Source organism: Setaria italica, chromosome VIII, assembly GCF_000263155.2.
Source record: "Setaria italica strain Yugu1 chromosome VIII, Setaria_italica_v2.0, whole genome shotgun sequence".
In the NCBI taxonomy this organism is placed as follows: Eukaryota; Viridiplantae; Streptophyta; class Magnoliopsida; order Poales; family Poaceae; genus Setaria; species Setaria italica.
The window spans coordinates 11,886,437-11,909,234 of record NC_028457.1 but is presented as its reverse complement, the minus strand read 5'-3'; the positions used below and the strand labels follow the sequence as shown (position 1 = coordinate 11,909,234).

General features: G+C 47.3%; 2 protein-coding genes across 2 annotated transcripts; one reads left to right on the top strand and one right to left on the bottom strand.

The window, feature by feature from the left end:
- The first annotated feature begins 7,291 nt into the window (after nt 1–7,291).
- On the top strand, nt 7,292–13,032 carry LOC101786543 (calmodulin-interacting protein 111). The gene is made up of 10 exons (XM_004979031.2): nt 7,292–7,734; nt 8,112–8,273; nt 8,358–9,169; nt 9,255–9,444; nt 10,225–10,432; nt 10,856–11,328; nt 11,451–11,877; nt 12,260–12,334; nt 12,439–12,629; nt 12,730–13,032. Exons 1-10 carry the CDS (start codon nt 7,399–7,401, stop codon nt 12,850–12,852), a joined length of 2,997 nt encoding a protein of 998 aa, XP_004979088.1. The 5' UTR covers nt 7,292–7,398; the 3' UTR covers nt 12,853–13,032.
- An 8,861-nt stretch (nt 13,033–21,893) lies between these two features.
- Nucleotides 21,894–22,394, bottom strand: LOC105914923. The gene has a single exon (XM_012848151.1). It carries the CDS (start codon nt 22,392–22,394, stop codon nt 21,894–21,896), a length of 501 nt encoding a protein of 166 aa, XP_012703605.1.
- Between the last annotated feature and the right edge of the window lie 404 nt (nt 22,395–22,798).

Genomic DNA, 22,798 nt, shown 5'->3' with positions numbered 1-22,798 from the left:
TATTTGTAAATGATCTTGTACTGTAGGCCCAATAATTGTAGGGATACGAGGTAGGCTACACTAGTGCAAATCAAAATTTCTACCGCGTAAAACCAGGAAAAACTGCCGTATAAGGATCACGGGATTACCACTCGACGCACTACTGGTGCGGAAGATGTAGATTTGCGTCGATGCAGCGAAGACAATCAACGTAGTCGTACGTAGTCGATCAATGTAGTCGTACGTAGTCGTACGTAGTCGATCACGTCAACGTCCAGCAGCTCCTCAGCAGCTCGTCCACGTGCAGTAAGATCGCCCTTGTGCCGCGGCTCGTCGTCGGCTCGTCGTGGCTCGTCGGCGGCTCAGCGGCGGCTCGTCCAAGTGCTGCAGGCACAACACCTCCAAGGTATCCACACGTGCAGGGAGGAAGTGTCGCAAGCCGGACAGCTAGATTCGCGAGTTGCAACAGGCGAGGGCGTGGGAGGTGCGGCATATGTGTTTCGCCAAAAGGTGTGAACCCTAGGGCGCCCCCACCCCTCTATTTATAGAGGTTCCTAACGGGCCTCTGGGTCCGAGGCCCATTAGTACTTCTAAACCTAATCCAACTCAGATCACATCCGAATTGGGCTTCCAGCCCCTTAAGTGTGTGACCCTATGGGTTTGGATACGTATAGACATGGCCCGAGTACTCCTACTCGGCCCAATAGTCGGTAGCGGCCTCTAGCAAGACGTGCCAACTCCTATACGCACATGAAGATCATATCAGATGACCATCACAACATAATATACATGCTATTCCCTTTGCCTCACGATATTTGGTCTAGCTTCAAGCCGACCACTCTTTCTCGATCCTGTGATTCGAAATCCCTTTGTAGGTTAACTCTTAACCGTACGTAGCATGGTCATGCATTTTCGGATCCGATCACTCGAGGGGCCCAGAGATATCACTCTCAATCAGAGAGGGGCAAATCCCATCTTGATTGACCATGTCTCATAGCATGCTTCTTGACAAACCCGAAAGCTACCTTTATAACTACCCTGTTACGGCGTAGCGTTTGATAGCCCCTAAGTAGGTTGATCCACATCTTGAATACATGCGACAATCTCAGGTCTAAGGACAAAGCGTATATGTTGTTTAAAGAGAGAACTATTTCTCGTGTTGGGTCAGTCCTAGCACATGTCTCCACATGTGTCCACATTATTAGTTCAACATCTCCATGTCCATGACTTGTGAAACATAGTCATCAACTAATACATGTGCTAGTCTAATATTCATGTGTGTCCTCACATGAACTCCGACTAGGGACAACTTTAGAATAACCATACAAGTAAAGAGTTTCACATACAATTCACATAATTGCAAATCAATTCAAGTAGCCTTTAATGGATATTCAATGAACACAATATACAAATCATGGATACAAATGGAATATCATCATCTCTATGATTGCCTCTAGGGCATACCTCCAATAGGTTGCCTTTTCCAAGCGATCGAAGCAGCCGCCCTGTTGCTTCTCGAAGTCCTCAAATCGCTGCTCCCACTTGAGGTCAGACTTCGTGAGATAGTCAAGGACGAGCTTGGTGTTGGGATCCATGGCACCGGCGCGACGTTGGAATCTGGTGAAGTGATGATGAGGTGGAGCGAAATCCAGGGTCGTGTCTCTGGTACCACCAGGATGTTAGGAACCAGATCGAAATAGAAGGGATCGAGAAGATGAACTAGAGGAAGGAAGGGAACCAGAGGAAGGACGAGGAATGATTAGCTAAGAAAATTGTTTTGTTCGTACAAAATGCTTGGCTTCTTTCCTCACCGGCCTAGACTATGGGCCTGTTTGGATACCACATCATAAACTTTAGGAGTTCACTTTTAGGTCACTTTTAGGAGTTGTGCATCCAAACTGGTGTCATAAAAGTGTATTCATAAACTTTAGGGGTGTTGTTTTCATTAGGAGGATGAAACCATCATAAACTTCCATTTTTCTCATAAAAGTGGTCCCCAACCCAACCTTTACCCCTCCTACCCCTCCCCTTCTCTCTCCACCTTTACCCCTATCCTCCCCCGCGCACTGCCCATCTGCGCCTCCTCCTCCTCCCGCACAGCGCATCTGCGCCGCCTCCTCCTCCCTCCGCCGCCTCCTCCTTCCTCCGCCGCCGCCTCCTCCTCCCTCCGCCGCTGCCTCCTCCTCCCTCCGTCGTCCCCGTACTTCTTCCGCCGCCGCCATCCCCTTCCGGGGCCGGATCTACGCTGCCGCCCTCTCCTCCCTCCGCCGCCTCCTCCTTCCTCCGCCGCCGCCTCCTCCTCCCTCCGCCGGTGCCTCCTCCTCCCTCCGCCGTCCCCGTACTTCTTCCGCCGCCGCCATCCCCTTCCGGGGCCGGATCTACACTGCCGCCCTCTCCTCCCTTGGCCGCCGCCTCGTACACTCGCCGCCTCTTCCACCTTTTCCCGCCGCCATCTCATCCGGCCGTCGCCTCCTCCGGTCGCCGCCGCCTCCTTCCCTCGCCGCCTCCTTCCCATTTGGCCGCCTCGTCCTCCCCATTTGGCCACCGCGTCGTCTCCATTGAGCCCGCCTCCTCCAGATTTCGCCGCCGCCTCCTTCCCTCGGCGCGTCCTCCCCAGTTCCCCGCCGCGTCCTCCCCATTTCCTAATGGCGGGCAACGGCGACGACGGATTGGAGGATTTGTTCCCCCAGCCCGATCCACAAATTCCCCCCTGCCAAATTGATTTTTTCTCTTAGTCCGAGTCTTCCAGTGCCCCCCGTCACGGCTTGGAGAACTTGGACCTCAACTCCCAGTCTGAGGAGTACGCAGATCTGAGCATATACTCAGAGTACCTTCGGGGAGATGAGGTTCCCCGGGGCCGCGGTAGCCGTACTCTTGGCTTACCCGCGGCTCGACGTGGTGGTGGGGGCAGCAAAGGGGCCGGCGGGAGCAGAGCGGCCGGCGCGAGCAGAGGGGTCGGCGACAGCAGAGGGGCCGGCGGCAGCAAAGGTGCCGGCGACACCACAGGACCTGGCGGTAGCCAGGCGGCCGGCTGCAGTCAAGGTGCAGGCGGCAGCAGGATGGCGAGCGGCAGCAGGGGGCCAGGTAGCAGAGGTGGAGTAGGCCGTGCAAGATCTTTGTTTCGCGGTGGTGGTTCTGGCAGTGCAAGTCGTGGAAGAGGCCGTCGAGGTGGTGCTCGTGGTGGACGAAGTTCAGGCCCTCCAGAAGATGCTTTTGATGCATATGAACACAATGTTGTTGATGATGCAGCTGTCGAAGTTGTGTTTCCTGCCTCAAAGGTAAAATCTGTGACTTTATAGTATGAATTTATGGTGCATTTAGAATTAGTTGTTCTGAAATTAGGAATGAAATTAGCTGTGGAAGTTGATAGTATGAATTAGCTGTGCAAGTTGTTCTGAAATTTTCAGGAATGGATTGAATTGTGACTAGATGCATGACAGAGCTTCATGCATTAGTGGCTAGATGAATTAGTGGCTAGATGAATTAGTGGCTTCATGAATCTGTGACTTATTCCCATTGTGACATGCTGAAATTGTTAGATGTTGAATTTGTGAGTTCCTGAAAATGTGGCTTGTTGAATTAGTGCCTTCATGTATTATGTCTAGATAAATTCATGTATTTTGTGTGTTGCCTGGAAATTCACTGTTCTTTATCCAATAGATTAAAAATGACAAAGCACAGTGGACAGAAAGGAATACTGGAATATTCTGTGATTTGTCAGTTGAGCAAATTAGAGAAGGAAACTGTCCCAAAGGCAACATGTCCACTAGAGGGTTGAAGATAATTCAGGAAAAGTACTACATGGCTACTGGTTTGAAGCATGATCTTGGGCAATTTAGGAATAGAAGAGATCAGTTGAAAAGGTTGTATAACTTTTGGAAAGCCCTACAGAGCCAGTCAGGTCTAGGTAGACATGCTGATGGGACAGTGCAAGCTCCAAATTGGTGGTGGGAATTACACACAGAGGTGAGACATAATTTTTGTACTAACCCTTTAATTTCTAGGAAATGTAGTGCTCCTGACTTAGAATGACCTGTCACTTGCAGAAACGACCTGATTTGAGGAAGTTGCAGCATGGTGCTCCAGAATACTTAGATCAGTTGGAAGAAATGTTCCATGAAACTGCAGTAGATGGAACCACAGCATACAATCCAGAAGTGGAGGAGGAAGAAGAAGAAGAAGATGGTGAAGATGATGAGGGTGGAGACCCTTCAGTTGGTGGAGAGGAGTGTGATGGTGAACCTGCCTCTTACTATGACAGCCCTATCAGCTCAAACACCAGGAAGAGGTCCAATGCAAGCACCAAATCAACTGCTACTAGCCCTCCAAAAAAATCTAGAAGCCCAATGATCACTGCTGTGACAAATTACTTCAACAGGCAAGCAGAGAAGGATGATGTGACCCATAGTATTTTCAGGAATGTTGGTGCATCAATTGCCAAATTCGCTGAAGATAAGAGGCAGAAGATGAACACCAATCCAGTGGCAGATGAAGTTAAGAGATGCTAACAATTAGCAGTAGATTGTGGTGCAAGAAAGGATAGTGCTGAAATGTTTGCTTGTTGGGACATATGTAAGGATAAATTCAACAGAGAATTCTTCATCAACCTTGATGATGCAGAGGCTAGGATGGCTTTCTTGAAAAGATGGTGCAAGAAAATGAACTTAGATTAGAATGTAGTAGTAGATATTTGTGGTTGTTGAACCTTGAATTGTTGATTTCAGTACTAATGTTATTTCGGCTGCTAGAACTTGAATAAGTTCCTGTTTGAAGTTGTGATCATGTGACATGTTTAAATTTGTGGTTGTTTCTATATGTGGTTGTTTCAATATGTGGCTGTTTGAGTACTGGAGTTTGTGACCAAGTTTGATTTCAATTTGTGAAAATGGCTCGGCTGCAGTACTAATGTCACCTTGATGATGCAGAGACTAATGTATGCCTGTTTTTTTAATGGTGAATTAGGATGATGGTGAAGGAGATTCTGACGATGAATTCATTAATATGGCATGCAAGTTCATGGAGCTGGAAATCATACGTCGAAAGAGGAATAGAGAGATTATGGAGTCCTCAATAATGCTTGGTATGTACTATGACACTTACTATCACAAAGGGCCACCTAGAGTACCTACTGTACCGGGCATAAAATGGGTGCAAGAGACACTATCAAATCCAACCTCATGCTACAACATGTTTAGGATGTCTTGCACTTTATTTCACCAACTTCATGACCTGTTGGTTGAGTCTTATGGTTTGAGGGGAACTAGAAGAATGTCAACGATGGAGGCTTTAGCTATGTTCTTATGGATAAATGGTGCACCCCAGTCACTAAGACAAGTTGCGGATCGGTTTGTAAGGTCATTGGAAACAATAAGCCGCACATTTGATTTGGTTTTGTCATGTGTTATTAGGCTAGCTGTAGATATAATTAGGCCAAAGGACCCTGGGTTTACAACAATTCACCAGAGGTTGAGAAACCCTAGGTATGCTCCATATTTCAACAATTGCATAGGAGCTATAGATGGGACTCATGTACCAGTTGTGGTGAGGTGGTGCAGCATACGGGCAGACATGGATACCCTACACAGAACGTGCTTGCCATTTGTGATTTCGACATGAGATTCACATTTGTTGTTAGTGGATGGCCTGGATCAGTTCATGATATGAGAGTATTCACTGATGCCGTAAATAAATATGCTGACAAGTATCCACACCCTCCTCCAGGTACATTTTTTCTCAATAATATTTTAAAAATAAATTATATACCCAAAATTGCTTACCATATTCTCTTTTGTATTTGTAGGGAAGTTTTATCTAGTGGACTCTGGATATCCGAACCGCTCGGGGTATCTTGCACCATACAAAGGTACGAAGTACCACCTTCCTGAGTTCCGGAGTGGCCCAAATCCGAGAGGTATGAAGGAAACTTTTAACTACGCGCATTCATCACTTAGAAATGTTATTGAGAGGTCATTCGGAGTTTTGAAGATGAAATGGAGGATTTTATTGGGAATACCAAGTTTGCCAATCGAAAAGCAAAGCAAAGTAATAGTAGCATGTATGGCACTTCACAATTTCATTAGGGAGAACGATCATGCGGATAGGGCCTTTGGTATGTGTGATCGTGATAAAAATTTTGTTCCTTTCACCGAAGAATCACGCATTGAAGGACATGAGGGAAATACCGAAGAGGCAGACGGAGATCAAAATATGAACGAATTTCGTGATAGTATAGCTAATGGTTTGTTCAATAGATTGTAGAGGTTTTGTATTTTTGAGTTGTAATGACAAAGACGATGGACTGTGCTTACTGTTTTTGGACATTGCACTACGTTTTTTTTAACAAAGGCGGCAGCAAAGGAACGGCAAAACAAAAAAATTGGCAAAAAAAAAACCGGCAATACCAATCTGCGCCAGAGGCAGAGGCCAGAAGAACTGCTGCTCGCGCCAAAACCAGCCGCGCCTGCTGCTCGCGCCAAAACCAGAGGCAGCAAAAGGCCGGCAGTTGCTCCTTTAATTAGGGGTACAACGGTCATTTTCCCTCTAACATCCTAAAAATTATGAGTTCATCCAAACACCCCGCTCCTAAAATTTAGGACTAGCAATTAGGGGCTCATAAACTTTATGAGTCTCCTAAAGTTTATGAGGTGGTAGCTAAACAGGCCCTATATCTCCGGTGCTCACACATACAACTCACGGACACAATTTTACATGGGCCTACTCCATTCTAAGCTCGAGATACGCATGCTGGGAACAATGGGCCGAGTGGAACGGCGAGGCCCAGACTCCTCCTCTGCTTCCTGAACTGAAGAAGTCATGCTGACACACTATTGGAGCTACCTATACATCGTTCAGTCTGACCCTTTACGCTGCATTTGTACGTGCTGCCCCACGCTGTACATTTCGAGCGTCGACGTGGCCTTGACTTTGGACAGGACGAAGGATCCATCGCCGAACAAGCCGAGCCACGTCAGCTGCATTGCTAGCACGCAAACAAATACTTGAACACGTAGGCAGGCCAGCTGTTGTCCACCACCACCGCTGCTAGCTCTCTCTATGTTGTCACCGGCCGGCCTCCTTTGGTGCCACAATTGGGTTTGCCGGTGGGCCCTAGCGTACGTGGGCTTCATTTGGCTTGGGCCAGATATAACCCCCCCTCTCTCCCTCCCTCTCTCTGTCTGTGCAGGCAAGTTGGGCCGATCAGAGGTCATTCACAGGGGCGGTTCATTTGGGCCCAAGGGCCGAACCCGACGCGTCTTCCAGGATTTTAGGGGTTCGCCGCCGCGCCGCCTTCCTCCACCAGCGGCATTGCCGGCGCGCGCATCCTCTTTTTTTTCCCCAGCCAATATTAGCAAGCACAACGATCTCCAAATCTGCAAAACCGTCTTAAACCCTACCAAAGTCCATCCTCCCGCCGCCGCCATGCCTCCTTCCAAGGGCAAGAAGAGGCCACAGCAGCAGCCGGCGGCGGCGTCGCCGCAGCCGTCCCCGCGCACCCCCTCCTCCCGCTCCTCCCGTGGCCCCGGAGTTCGCGATGGCAGCGGTGGCGGAGAGCGAAGCGTCGATCTCCCTTCCATCGCCGCGGCCGCCGCAGCGCGCTTCCCGGCGCTCGTGCCGCGCGGCGGCGAGGGTTGCTTCGCCGGCACCGTCTCTGAAGTGGCCCCCAGGGGCGGTAGCGGCGGCGCCGGCTTGGGGAGGCTCTGGCTCTCCGAGGCCGCTATGGTCGGCGCCGGGATGCGGCCCGGGTGCCTCGTCTCCGTAAGCTCCTGCCTGCTCCCCCTTTGTGCTTCCAGTCTTGTTCCTTTTGGTCTTTTTGTTTCCGCAAATTTTTTATCTGAACCACCTTAGACACAGTCACACAGCTAGAATCAGTTCAAGGAATTTAGAGCTTGTTGCTCAAATTTGTATTTATGTTATGACTGGGAGCTGTAATCTGATGGCAATTACCAATTGGTGGCAATTCCATATATTGTGCGCCTACTAATGTGTGTTTGTTAATGAGCCAAATTGAGACGCACACGCAATTGTGCTATACTGAACTTCAGAGTCTCTGCGAAGCACTAACATACTGGATACTTGTTTGTATTTCCTTCTCTTTCAATGATGACTAACCTTGTTTGTTTCCTTGCTCGCAGGTGTCACTAATATCTTCGAGAAGTGACCAATTAGATAGATTCCCACTAGATGATTTGTTTGAGGAGTGCAACAGATTCTTTGATCTTGCTGTTGACAATGATCTTCTCTATGGTGAAGCAGGGAGAAACTTTGTGGTTGCCACAGTTTTCCCATCACGTGAGGTATGTCTATTCTAATTTGCTTCTCCTGTTGTCTAATTGCTGAGAGTAACGAACTTTTAATGTTTTGGTTGGGTGTCTTACTAGGTTCAAAAGAACGGCATCAAGCTCTCTTGGGATCTTGCTTGTGTTTTGGGATACCCTTCAGTAGGTCAATCGTTGTTTATTAGCCCCTTATGTACATCTCAGGACCCAAAGCATAGTGATGATGTAGATATTTTACGGGTAGTAAAATGTAAGAATCTTTATCTTGGCCTAGTTCCACCTGAGGTCGAATCTTCCAGTGGCATTCAGTCAGAATCTGACTACCGCCCTGAAAGAAATGAAATGCTTATGGAGACACCTAAGAAGATTCCTTTTACTCCATTGCATAGGAAGGAATCCCATGACTTTGCATCCAACATTGGCTCTTCAATGTGCTTGGATCCAACCACTGCAAGATCAGCATTAGCTGATGAGAAAGTTAATGCGTTGTTGCAGACTTCAGCTACACGGTGGCTTAATGGTAGACACTTAATAAAAGGGAACTTTATTCCTCTCTCAATGTGCGGAAAATTGTCCTTGTTTGTGGTGATGAGAGCAGAATTTGATAGCTCTGCTCGAGATGATTTTGGTGAGAAAAGGAATACACTGCCTAATGCAGAAGATTCATCTAACTTGGGGGGAACCCTAGTTTCAATCCTTGTGGATAGAACCACGAAAGTGCATCTTTGTGATTCAGTCTGCACGGAGAAGCCTGGCTTGGATAAGACAGATTTACCATCGGAAGTTTACGACTATTATAATAAGGGAAATGATGATTCCAATCATGCTCCAATGCTTGGTGGTTTATCTGAAGAGTCAAAAACCATAAAAGAAATAATTTCGTTTTCACTTTCTGATCAAATTGGTTTGCCAAGGTATTGCATTAACAGATATACACATCCCCCTATTTTCATCCATACAATCCATTCTTTCAATTTGTGATATGTGAATTGTTTTCAGATACAAAGGTATTCTTCTTTATGGTCCACCTGGAACAGGGAAAACTTCTCTTGTTTCTTCCTGTACGTATGATGCAGGATTCAACCTTTTCACAATCAATGGACCAGAGATCATCAGCCATTACTATGGAGAAAGTGAGCAATCTCTGTATGATGTTTTCAGTTCAGCTAAGAAAGCTGCACCTGCTGTGGTTAGATTTTCTTCAAATGCTCAGCTGCTTCTTACTGTCAAGCCAACTGTAAAAAAAGAAAATCCAAATAGAGCTTCACAGATAGTACTGTAATTTATAACGCTGAATCCCCTGATGCATTAGAAAAACAACAATGTTTTTTTACTGACTTTTGTGACTGGTGTTTTTGAATGATACTAGCACCTTAATTTGTTTGGGAGTAGTATTGTTGAGTCCAAGCTTTATTTGAATGATACTGGCAACTTATTTTTTTTGGGAGTAGTATTGTTGAGCCCAAGCTGTCATAGTATCTTGATGTGCTCTGCAACTCTGAAGTCTTAAAACTGCATCTTCTATTAAAATTCATGAAACTGAACTTGTAGCTATTTCCACTATTTTTATCACACCCAAGGTCGCAAATCACTATGCTCGGCTATATATATTCTTCTTAATGCAAAATGCACTCTGTTCATACAAGGAGAAGATTTGCTTGAAGCCTGTTTCTAGTGCCTCCTTTATCAATGCTTCAGTAATTTTACCAGAGCAGTTAGCTTCCCCATATTAAAATTGCACTGCTCATACTTGGGAACATCTCCTCTTTTTTGTCTTGTTCACTCATTGTTTTTCTTTGTGAAATTCGCGTATTTGACTTATATTAAAATTATTATGCACTCATCATCCATGGTTTGATGTATTAGTTAGCAAGGAGCAATGCTATGTATTTGAAGTATTGGTATTATCCCATCATGTTGCCATTCGTAACAGTATCATATCTATCTCATGTATCTTTGCTGCTTTCAGATTTTTGTTGATGAATTGGATGCAATTGCTCCATCAAGGACGGAAGGGGGTGAGGAGTTATCTATTAGAATGGTGGCTACTCTGTTAAAACTGATGGATGAGATAGGACCTAATGATCGTGTTATCTTAATCGCTGCAACTAATCGGCCTGATAGTATTGATCCTGCACTGCGACGTTCTGGAAGATTGGATAAGGAAATTGAAATAGGTATAATGATGTTATCCATATATTTTTAAATAAAAGGCCGTGGCTGTAGTCTACTCCACGTTCAATTCTTGCTTCTAATGCTAAACTGCCTGCAACTAAAACATAGCTTATGCATGTGCAGAATGCATTAAGAATCCTGGCCTTTTGATTTTGTGGACTAGCATCATGCCTTTAGGATTGGCCCAAAATTTTTACTTACAGGGAATGGACTACCTTGTACTGTATGTTCTGTCATCCCTAGTGGGTGATTTTGTTACGTGTTTAATAGCAAGTTAAGGTTTTCTTTTTTTTTTGAAACTAAGGTTGGCCTGCACTTAATGGCATCAAATTTAAATGTCCTAATGTTGAATTAGCATGGTTGTCTAATGATATAAGTTGAAAACCAAATTGACCATTATTTGTTGTCTTTTCACTGGGTTGCAGGAGTGCCATCTCCAGGACAGAGGATGGACATACTTCACCACCTTTTAATTGGAGTTCGCCACTCCCTCAACGATGACGAACTTAAGTCTATTGCTCTAGAGACCCATGGATTTGTAGGTGCTGATCTAGCTGCACTATGCAATGAGGCCGCAATGTGTGCTCTTCGCCGTTATATCAGCCTAAAAGAAAATTTGAGTATACAACTTGGTCATCCTGACTCTAGTGTACATAAGTGTATTCGGGGTACTGATGATCCTTCAGGCTATCAAGAAAGCTCATTACCGGCATCTTTCTCAGCCATGTCATTGGATGATGCTCCGTGCACAAATAGTAACACAAAAAGTAGTGAGTCTTATTATGTGAACACAAAATGTAGTGCGTCTTATGATGCGATAGATGAAAAAGCACTGTCAGTGAACACTGAGGACTTTAAGAAGGCTAAAACGAAAGTTCGACCAAGTGCAATGCGTGAGGTATCAATTCTATCCACCCAAGGCTGTAACTGATTGATTCTATCATGATAGTTCCTATATAGACAGTTATACATGTGACTTGCGGGAAAACAATGCCAATTGCTCAACCATATTCTGTGCAGGTGATGCTTGAGCTTCCAAAGGTGTGTTGGGAAGATGTTGGTGGTCAAGCCAATGTCAAGCAGCAGCTAATTGAAGCCATCCATTGGCCGCAGGAATGCCCAGAAGCATTTAAACGTATAGGGACCCAACCCCCCAAAGGATTGCTAATGATGGGACCACCAGGTTGCAGCAAGACCTTGATGGCTCGCGCTGCAGCTTCTGAAGCACAATTGAACTTTCTTGCAGTTAAGGGTCCTGAACTTTTCAGCAAATGGGTCGGTGACTCTGAAAAAGCAGTGAGATCGCTATTTGCAAAAGCAAGAGCTAATGCACCGGCGATAATATTTTTCGATGAGATAGATGGACTTGCAGTAACTCGTGGGCATGAAAATGATGGCACCTCTGTTGCTGATAGGGTCCTCACTCAGTTGCTTGTGGAAATGGATGGTGAGTTTTATCGCTTCATAAGCAAATTCCTTTTTTGATGCTTCATGTCTGTTCCTTTAAGTTTTCTTAGGGTATAGGGTATATTATTATCAGCTTATCAACTCACTAACACTAGCCACTAAGGTGTGTTAGGCTGTGATTAGAGGTTTGCCAAATAGCAGTACTGTATTTTGTTGACTGTACATAAACCAAGCATGAAACATCTGATTTTGATGTCTCCACTCTCCAGTCAATGATTAATTAACTGGAGCCTTAGCCATTTGCTTCTGCTCATCCACAGTTGGAATGTGTTGATGACCTGTTATCCAACTTATTTTGTGGTTTACAAGATCCTGTTGGTCTCTATATTTTGATGATACATAATATTATATTGTGGCAACAGGTTTGGACGGGAAAGTAATTGTTATTGCAGCTACAAATCGTCCTGACAAAATTGATCCTGCACTAACGAGGCCAGGTTGTTTACTGGGTCTATTTTTTTGTAAATGCATTGCTTGGTTTATGCATAGTGTGATTCCTTCGCTCATTTGGTCCAACGTTTTTGAATGATGTATACCCTAGGTCGTTTCGACAGGCTGCTCGATGTGCAACCGCCAAATGAAGCTGACCGTGCAGATATTTTCCGGATTCATACACGCAGCATACCATGTGGTCCTGACGTGAATTTAGAGGAACTTGCTAGACTCACAGAAGGCTACACAGGCGCGGACATAAAGCTGGTCTGCAGGGAAGCTGCTGTTGTGGCACTTGATGTATGCTACTCAATTCTTTCCCGCTCTGGTAACAAGCCTTTGTGCATCTTCACTACCGGTAGCAGAAGTTTGCTGATAAACTACTGTAATTTTTCAACAGGAGAACTTTGACATCAAAGAGGTAGCAATGAGGCACTTCCAGTTCGCAATCAGCAAAATAAAGCCATCTGATGTCAAGTTTTACAGAAAACTTGCAGAGGGTTACCGAAGATTCGTGGATTAACTCATCGTAATAATGGACATATTAAACCTGCCCTTTTACTTTTTTTTTCTTTTATTCTTTGGTATGCTAGAAGGTTCTTGCGTCTAAAAATGTAACCACAGAAATTTTGTTGTACCCTGAAAGTGATACCCTTATCTTCCACATCACCTCTGTTCTACATAATGTTGAGTCTTGCAGCAATGGTTGTGTTGATGGGATTGTACTACACAAACTACCTGGAGCATTGGAGCTATTTGGCGTGCTGGAATAATTTGGATTTACACGTCTTTGACAATATGAGAGAGCAGATGAGTCTTTTGTTGGTCCTCTGCGCTTCTTATCTCTCAATAAGAAAGCAGGCCAAATGCAAACGCCGTAGCTGAAAAATCATCAATACCTGAAAAATCTTATCTGTCTCCCTGAAACATTGAAAAACCTGAACACCTATATAGTTCTACGCACCGTTCTCCCATCATCAAACTCTCTCTCTCTCTCTCTATATATATATACATCCTTCCATCTCGGTGCAGTCGGTCCTGTGTGTGCAAGCAAAGGAGCATTGCATCAGTAAAAGGAATTGCAAGTGGATACAGGCAAACAAATAACAATATGAAGACCATTCATCATACCTGGTCTAAGGCAGCTTGGGGTCTTGCCAAAGTATGGTGCTACCAACAGTGCATCGAGATGGTGTTGTGTAGTCACCTATATAATGTGCAAAACAGTGTTTTGTTACCTAATGAACCTACAAAGGGATTGAAGCATTATGCCCTCCTGATCAAACATTTGCCTGTGGTATGCATCGTTTGTATAGAACCATTCAGTACTTTCATAGGCTCCATGTACATCAGGGGGATCTAGCTTTCTTTTGATGACATGCTACACGACGTTTCCTATTTCTCTCGTGTGTTGGTCCGACATTTGAGCATACCTACTATAGCTCTCTCTCTGCCTCTTACGCTCTTTATTAGGATATAAAATTTGTGGCTGTCGACTTGATGTCATGTGCCCATCCAGCATCCACATTGTTAATTTTGGCTGTAATATTGGTGTCAATGTTCATTAGCTAGTGCGTCGAGTCCTTTGATTGCTTAGTCAAGTTCAGTTAGTCAGTCACAGAGTCTCTGAGGTCGTGTCCTAGGAGATAGGAGTAGTGGAGTCATTTGCTCATGGCTAGATTCCAGGAGGCCATCACGCCCATTTCATCTCTGTATTCCTCTGTTTAAATAAGAGCAACATAAACAGAAAACATTGCTATCTTGAAGCACAAAAATTCCCTCCGTGTTCTTGAGTTTTCACATCCTGGTGAGTTGAGCGTACTTCCAATTGGTATTACAGCCGGTTGGGGTCTTGGATTGGAGTGCGCGTGCTGTAGCTCGCTCTATGCAAATGACGCGGTCACAGGCGGGATCGAAGTCACCTCGGTGAACTCCCTCGCAATCGCCTGTGAAGTCGAGGACGCCTGGAAGGAGAGGCCACAGTCCCCAGGGCACAAGGGTGCGTCTGACGCCAGTGAGAGCGGCGACGGCAGGGATGATGACATCGAAGTCGTCAAGTGCATCATCCAAATCAGAGGGCCGGTGAAAGTGGCCGCTCCTCACCAAGTCAAACTACACCGAGTGGTCCTTTGTCATGAAGATCAAGATGGAGGCAAGAAATCTGTGGGAAGCCATCGAGCATCCAGCCATTGCATGTTACCTTACAGGAAGATCGCCTCGTGCTGGATGCTATATATCACCAGCACCAAGCCGCTGGAGATGGTGGCGTCGCTAGCAGCCAAAGACACCACTGCTGTCGCCTGGGAGGCCGTCCAGTCGATGCCGATCGGCAGCGAGGCAGTGCGGAAGATGAAGGTGTAGCGACTGCGGCGGGAGTGATGGATACTATATGTCACATATGTGTGGATCCCGCTTATCAGCGTCACATCTTCCTCTTCCTCTATCTCCTCCCACCGCCGGTTCTCCTCTCCCTGCTTCCTCTCCCTTCGCCGCCGCTGTGCGCTACCACTGGCTAGGGTTAGGAGCTTCCGGCTTTAGGATTTGGAGCTGTCGGGGACAGCCTCAGCCTTAGAAAAGGGGTGGTGCGGGGACCGCCCCTCGGGCGTCTACATTTAAGCAATACAGTGCCATGCTCTATATCATTATCTGGCACCACGTTAATCGGAAAGATTATCAAAGTAAGAAGAAGAGAAAATAGAAAGGGTTATGGCGGTGTCATCTTCACCTCTAAGGAATAATCAAGCAGCGAACATGATGTAGCGTAAATGGCAAAAGCTGGTTCCCTAGAAGAGCTGGCAAAACAAGCAAGATTGAGTACTTTTGCAAGAAGTACTCAGCAAGTATCTTAACGTTGAAAAGTTAATGACATGTAAGGTAAATCAAGGAAAGATTGGGGTTTTTATGAGAAAGTTCTCTATATGCAAAGTGTAGCACCATCGGGGCTTTTAAAAAGGAAGTTGTTATAATAATAATGTTGTTTTGGCCCTGGAGGGGGAAATAAAGCCTCCCCTGCCAGTTCTCATATTTTAATGGCAGCGATAGTCAGGATCCTCCTTATTTAAGAAGTATGGGCATCCACCCCTTATTTTCTACTTTTATTAAGAAAGGTGTGACTAATCAAAGAGAGCTTTGACAATGTGAGTTCATGACCAAGAACCTCATCTATTTGAATAGATTAATTAACTCTGCAAAGCCCGTAAACTTTAACCATACGATTGGGTAGCCCATACCAAATCCTTTGGCGCTACTACCCTACAAGACCAACAACACTAGGGCCTAAGCAGGGGCCATTCAACGTCCAATCAGGGATAAACCCGGGAAAAGATGTATCATATCATGATATAAAAATAGGTCCTCTAGACCTCAACCAATGACCCGTACCGGCCAGACTTGGGATTATGCGAAGGTCCTGCTCCGGTTCATCTGTTACCCACCATGGCCCCTTGGGATGGTTTACTAGACTCTGTAGTGGGGTGTGAATCAAGTCTTTACATAAATAGGTATTCCCGAAGGCTATACCTTTTTGGCTCGCATGGTTGCACATATACACTGGAAAGACTTGCTCAATAAACCGGTTCTTATATGACCGAGATAACGTTGGATATGAGCTCCCTACGAGGTTACCCATCTTACCTCCCATTCCTCCTTAGCTTGTTGCTAATCAAGTTTTATATTGTTTCCTTTACCTAAACTCACACCATTTGTGTATCCTTGGAAGGATAAAGTTGGAAACAAAAAATGTGAAGTCTAATAAGCCTTGGTTACAAGGCTTTCCCTTAGGGTTTATGTCAGATTTAGTGACCGGTAGTCCACTAGGGGGTTACCAAAGTGGTAGATTTGTAGGTGGGGGAGATTGCAAGACCAAGAACTCAAATGGTAACACAGAGACACAATGTTTAGACAGGTTCGGACCTCCGGAGAGTAATACCCTATGTCCTGTGTTCTAGTGGATTGCTGGTATGAGATGCGAAGAGTTGAGGTGCCCTCGGGGGGCACCCATGACCGCCTTATATAGGCCGACGACCTTGGGTTACAAGTCGGATAGGATCTAATCCTAATCGGTTGTTACAAGGAAATCAATCTGAGTTGAACTACAGCATGAATCCCATGATATCCGGGCGGAATTTGCTCGCCTAGCCTCCAAGCTAGTGCTCCACGCGTCTTCATGCCTTGCCCCGCACGCCATAGTCGGGTGGGGCCCACTTGTTAGGTCGGCCAGTATCCTGGTCGGTGGACCCGTTGGTACCCTTATCCCTCAAGCCCCCGAGCAATGTGGAGTCGAACAGAAGCCTGACAGATGCACAATGAAGCTTGTAATTTAATTGTCTGAAGTTGCGATTTCATCATAGGGATAGAGAGATTGCACGGTCCTCAAAAAAGAAAGAGAAATTGAAGCTTTCACAAGCATATGACCAAATGTGCATGTGTATGCGACTGCCGAGCTCCGGGATGTCTGGTCATCCTATAGATCGAAGGGAAGCACATGGAGGGCATTGCAAGACGCACTCCATATGGAGTAGCCCCCAATCATTGAAGAGATTAAAGTAATCGGTCCAATGGTCAAGAATTCATGTAGTATTTGTATTGTTAGGTTTTAGAAATAGCGCCCAGCCCCCGAACGCGAGGACTAGTGGAGCCACAGAGGCACGCCGACCTAAAACAAGTGCCCAGCCCCTGAGCGCGAGGACTGGCCGAGCCAAGGAGGCACATCGACCTAAAATAGGCGCCAGCCCCCGAGTGCAAGGACTGGCAGAGCCAAGGAGCACGTTGACCTGAAATGGGCGCCCAACCCCCGAGCGCGAGGACTGGCGGAGCCAAGGAGGCACGCCATGAGACTTAATAGAAAACCCGTGGATTCCGTCTATCGCTTGTGCTGTAACAGGGGACCCGAGGATTCCGTTGCTAGGTTTACACCGTCAACGCCTTCAAAAGCCGAAGAGGCATGGTTTCCTTTTCATTTCCATTCGCTCACCCGCAAACGCCACTGCCACCAACACCATAGCCTCTGCGCTTGAGCGCCCTAGGTCATGCCACCGCATCCGCAAGACACATCCGCCGCCCCTTTGCCCGAAAGCTGCAGTCACCGCTGCCGTGCCGCCATTCTTTGCCGTATGCAAACCAAGAGACCACCTACATCCGATCTGCGCCGCAAGGATTAGAAACCAAAGAAATGGTGGCAGAGCAGGCATCATACCTGCTCACCTACTGGGTGAAGTCCATGATGACTGAGGAACAGATCCATGCCCTCGTCGACAACAGCCTGCTCGGAGCCAAGTCCCTCCTGGATTTGAAGGCGACCGCAAGCTAGGAGTTCCCCACCGAGGACAAGACCGAAGCCATCATCTTTGCGGCATTCTTTGAGCGGGGATTTAGGATCCTGACTAGGGATTTCTTTCATGGGCTGCTAGAGTACTACAAAATTGAGTTAGTGCATCTGAACCTTAACTCCATACTCGATGTTGCTGTGTTTATCCACTTTTGCGAAGCTTTTCTCGGCATTCCTTCCCATTTCAATCTGTGGAGATATCTCTAACAACTAAAGATTGTGTCGACCAAGGGGAAACCAAGATTAATCGATGGTTGTGCATTTTCACTACGACCAAAGAGGGTTGCCGAGTACTTTGCTCTGAAGCTCAAGGATTTGAACAAGGGGTGGTACAAGGAATGGTTTCTTGGTTCCAACTAGAAGCCCGAGCTGCCACCTCGCATCAAGTATGCGCCTGTGACAAGGCTGGAATGCTCGAACCAGCCGACCTCCAAGGAGATTGTGTAGGTCAACCAGCTGCTAAAGGAGATCACCAACCTGAAGGGATGTAGGCTCATAGTAGGAGCTGTGAGCATCAATTTTTGCTGAAGGTTGACGCATCCAATCAAGGATAGGGTCCATCCGACGTACGATTACTCGAGTCCGTTGGATTTGACCTGGGAGGTACAACAAAAGGTTACTCAGGAAGAGGTTGCCGGCTAGGTCTGCGAGTTCTTCGGTGGTGTCATCAAGAACAAATGCTGCCCTAAGGCATTCTCCGTCAAGAGGCCGGCTGACCCAGTAAGATCTTGATTGCATTGTTTGGCTTTCCTGCTTTGCTTTTGCGTCTTCTCTAACTGATCCTGTTGATTGACTAGAGCCGTGAGTTTGAGTTCTTCTACCCAGCACTGCTTCCTGGAGGGGCCGACCGACAACGACCCAAGATCTGCCCCACCATCGATGTCGAGCAGCCACCTGCTGCCCTAGACTGGGAGTCGGACTTGTCCTTTGATGTCTCCGACAATGATGTGTTGGTCCAAGGCAGCAGGATGGAGGCTGGGAGTGCTACTCCTACTGGGTGGCAGATGCGCCAGGCCGTTCACAAGGTGGTTGAATCCAAGGCTCCATAGGCGAAGAAGCCGGAGGCAGAGGAAGGGAAGAGAAGGAAAACAGGGTACACCAAGACCAAGGCGCTAGCTGTGGCAACCACCTTTCCCGCTGAAGCCTCATCCAGAGTATTAAGTGACGACTCCGTGTCGCCCAGCCCGGCCGTGAAGAAGAAGAAAGCCAAGCTCATTGAGACAATTGCTGCCGATGTGGAGAAGCTGAAGGAGCAGCTGAAGGCAGACATCTGCGGGGGAAAGTAGAAGGAGCCGACCCTGCTGCCACTAGCGCCTGTTCACCTAAAGTTTCGAGCGAAGAAGAGCACACTATGAGTATGGTCATGGCGTCATTTATTGTTGAAAGTTTGTTTGTATATTGCTTCATTCTTTATCTGTGCCACATTGACCAAGCAGGGAGGCGGTGACGAAGGATGAGCGAAGCCTGTAGGAAGTCAGCGTTGGGACCTAGGGAGAAGGTTGGGTTCTTGATGCGGCCTTGGGAGCTGCATCTTCTTCTTCTACCCAGGCCGGACACAATGGCGACCTGGTGGTAGAGTCTAAGAGGCTCGAACAAAAGTCTCCATCACGCCAAGATGCTGCCGGGGACATTGCCGTCTCCACACCTGGGGCCACCGATGCTACCGCCGCAGTGCAGATGGAGGAGACTCTCAGGGAGGTGCCGTTACAATGCCGACGTCGATGCCCACGTGGAAGATGATCACACCACGCTGGACTTCTCTGGGACGGCCTTGGCGCAAGATGTGGTGGATGACAAGAAGGATCTTGTCGTCCTGAAGGAAGCTTCGACCAAGGTCGGGGAGGTTTTATACGTATGTTGGTTGACCTAACTTGATGTTGACTTTCATCCCTATCTTCCTTCTTTGAAATGTTGGAGTAACTTTTGTACAGAATCCGGCTGAGCGTGCGCACAAGAGGGCGGACACCATCCATCGTGCCAAGGAGTATTGCCTCAAGGCTGAGCGTCTGGAGGCTGAGCTCAGGAAGGCCAAGGAGGATGCCGTAGAGCAGCTCCAATGAAAAGATTGGGTGCTTGAGGAGTAGAAGAAGATCACCAAGGAGGTCCAGGGTGACCTTGATGCCATACTGAAGGGTACATAGGTATCTTGTTCGTGATAGCCCCGATCCGGGAGGGTAATGCTAATTCTTCTATTCTTGTTGTGTGCCTTGCAGATGCCGAGAAGAAAGAGGCTAGCCTTAAGAGAGACCTCGAGGAGTGTGAAGCTGCTAATGCTTGGTTGCAGCAAGACCATGACATTGTCATGCATCGTGTGTATGCTGTGTCACAAAAACTTGCCTATGAGGCCAGCTTGTGCAAGGATATGGACCGCTGCTTGGTTGCAGCAATGCACAGTCTTCAACATGATCAGGTGATCATTGTAGGGTTGGAGGTGAAGCTAGAAGACCTTCGGTCAGCCGCGGGCTACATGATGGACATGGTCTAGCCTGAGGCCAATCCTGCCGAGCCAACGTTGCTGTTGGACCGTCTGAGGAGTGCTCCTGGTTGGCTGAAGGCATAGATGAAGGAGACCGCTGTGGAGTGCATGAAGAATGTCATTGTGTTTCTCAAGATGCATTTCCCTCGACTGGCCGTGGAGTGCATCAGAGCGGGGGGTTGCCAAGGGCTTCGATCTTGATAACCTTCCAGAGTTGGCCGACCGGTATCAATAGGTTGCAGAGGAAGTAGTCAAGGAGTTGGACCTGTAATGGAAAAATTATGATGTGTATCAATCTGTGCCATGAGACAAGTAAGCTAGTCAATTAACTCGTGCATATGGAAAACATCAATCCGTCCTTTGGTGTATACGATAGGATATCGTGTAGATTAGGCCTGTAGCCGCTAAGCGTCCAACCTTGCCTGGCCAGCACTCTACTGGGAGCGGATCTCGAGCTTGTGGAGGGGGTGGACGCAAGATTTTCTGGGTTTAGCGAGCTAGGACGCCATCCACACGAGTTAGTCGTACTTGCCATGAGAGGGGTAGGAGAAGGGGTGAGACCCGGAGGTCGGCGCGTAACGGGGCAAGCCCCTGAGCGTAACGATGAAGGTGTGGTCTATGATCAGGTTGCACAGCCCCTGAGTGTGAGTAAGAGATCGAGTAAGAAAGTAAGAAGGTAGTAGGTATGAAAAGAACCTCTGAGGTTTTATTTATTCAATGTAAAATGTAAAAAGAGTACATAGCTTTTAAGTCCTAAGGGTAGAAGCACCGCAGGTGTTGGATGTTCCAAGGGTTGGGGACGCCTGAGCCGTCCACCCACTACAGCTGGTAAGTGCCAAGCTGGATGACCTCTTTGATGATGAATGGATCCTCCCAGTGGGCCGATAGTTTGTGCATGTCCTTGGTGGACTAGATCTGGCGGAGCACTAGGTCACCGATGTTGAATGAGCATTCCTGGACGTTCCTTGACATTCTTGTCATGGTAGTGTCGAATCTGCTACTCATGCCACACGTGCTGGATGAGAGCCGCTCCGTGATGTTCTTACAGGCTGTCAATATTGACCTGTCGACTCTTTTCTACCACCCTTCTCATAGTATGGGATTCGTGGAGCGCCGAAGGCCACGTCTGTTGGCAGCATAGCTTCAAAGCCATAGACCAGGAAGAAGGGAGTATAGCTGGTAGCCTGACTCTTTTGGGTTCAGAGGCCCCAAATGGCATGGGGTAACTCATGGAGCCATCTTGTGGCATACTTGGATGCGTCGTCAAAGATGTGAGACTTGAGGGATTGGAGGACCATCCCATTCACATGTTCGACTTGGCCGTTGCAATGTGGGTGAGCTACTAAGGAGTAGTACACATTGATCAGGTTATCCTAGTAGAAATCCTAGAACTCGGATCCTGTGAATTGCTTGCCTAGGTTAGTGATGATCCTATTGGATACCTTGAAGTGATGGCTGAGTTCTTTGATAAACTGAGCGGTTTTGGCCGACTCTGTGCTAGTGACAGCCTTGACCTCGATCCACTTGGTGAATTTGTTGACTGCCATGAAGATGTGGGTGTATCTGCCCGGAGCAGTCTTGAAGGGGCCGACTATGTCTAGCCCCCTGCATGCGAAGGGCCAAGATGGTGGGATTGTGCATAGAGCTTGAGCTGGAGGTGCTGCTGCTTCAAGAAGAACTGGCACCCTTTGCACCTCTAGATGAGCTCTTTTGCATTAGCGATAGCGGTTGGCAAGAAGCTTGAGCGGAACGCCTTCCTGACCTAGCTGCCCAAGGTGGCATGGTTCCCGCACGAACCCGAGTGGATTTCATGGAGGAGTTTGATGCCTTCGTTGCGGAGGATGCACTTCATCAGGATGCCGGTAGATGTGGCCTTCCTATACAATTCCTTACTAATTACAATGTAGTTGGTGCTACGTCTTGCTAGTTTTTTGTGCTCGGCTTTATCCTCAGGGGACATGTTGTCAGTGATGAATGCAATAAAGGGTGCTTGCCAGTCTTCCTCCACCTGGATTATGAGGACATCAGTAGACGCTAAGTCGGCCTGAGGTTGGGCATTGCTGTCAGCTTGGTTTGGGTCCAGGATCTTGATGGAGGGTTTCCTTAAGTCCTGGATGAACATGCTGGCTGGGACCTGGGCGCGCTTCGAGTTGAGCTTGGACAGGACATCGGCGGCGACGTTGTGTTCCCTGTGGATGTGATGGAATTCAAGACTTTTGAAGTGTGCCTCGAGTTTGCAGACCTCAGCGCAGTAGGTGTCCATGGTTCCCTTGGTGCACTCCCAGGACTTGTTGACCTACTTGATGACAACCTTGGAGTCGCCATACACGAGGATGCGCTTGATGCCGAGCGAGGCGGTGATGCAGAGCCCCTAAATGAGGGCCTCGTACTTGGCGCTGTTGTTGGTAGCCTTGTAGTGGATCTGGAGTACATACTTGAGCTGCCCTCCTTTTGGGGATATGAAGAGGACCCCAGCGTTGGCTCCCTCAAGATTGAGGGTGCCATCAAATTACATTATCCAGTGTTCCAACCTTTCCAGGTAGGGTGGCTCTTGAATCTCAGTCCATTTAGCGACAAAGTTGGCCAGTATCTGGGACTTGATCGCATGACAATGGTAGAAGTCGATGTCAAATTCCCCCAGTTCCATGGACCATATGATGACTCGGC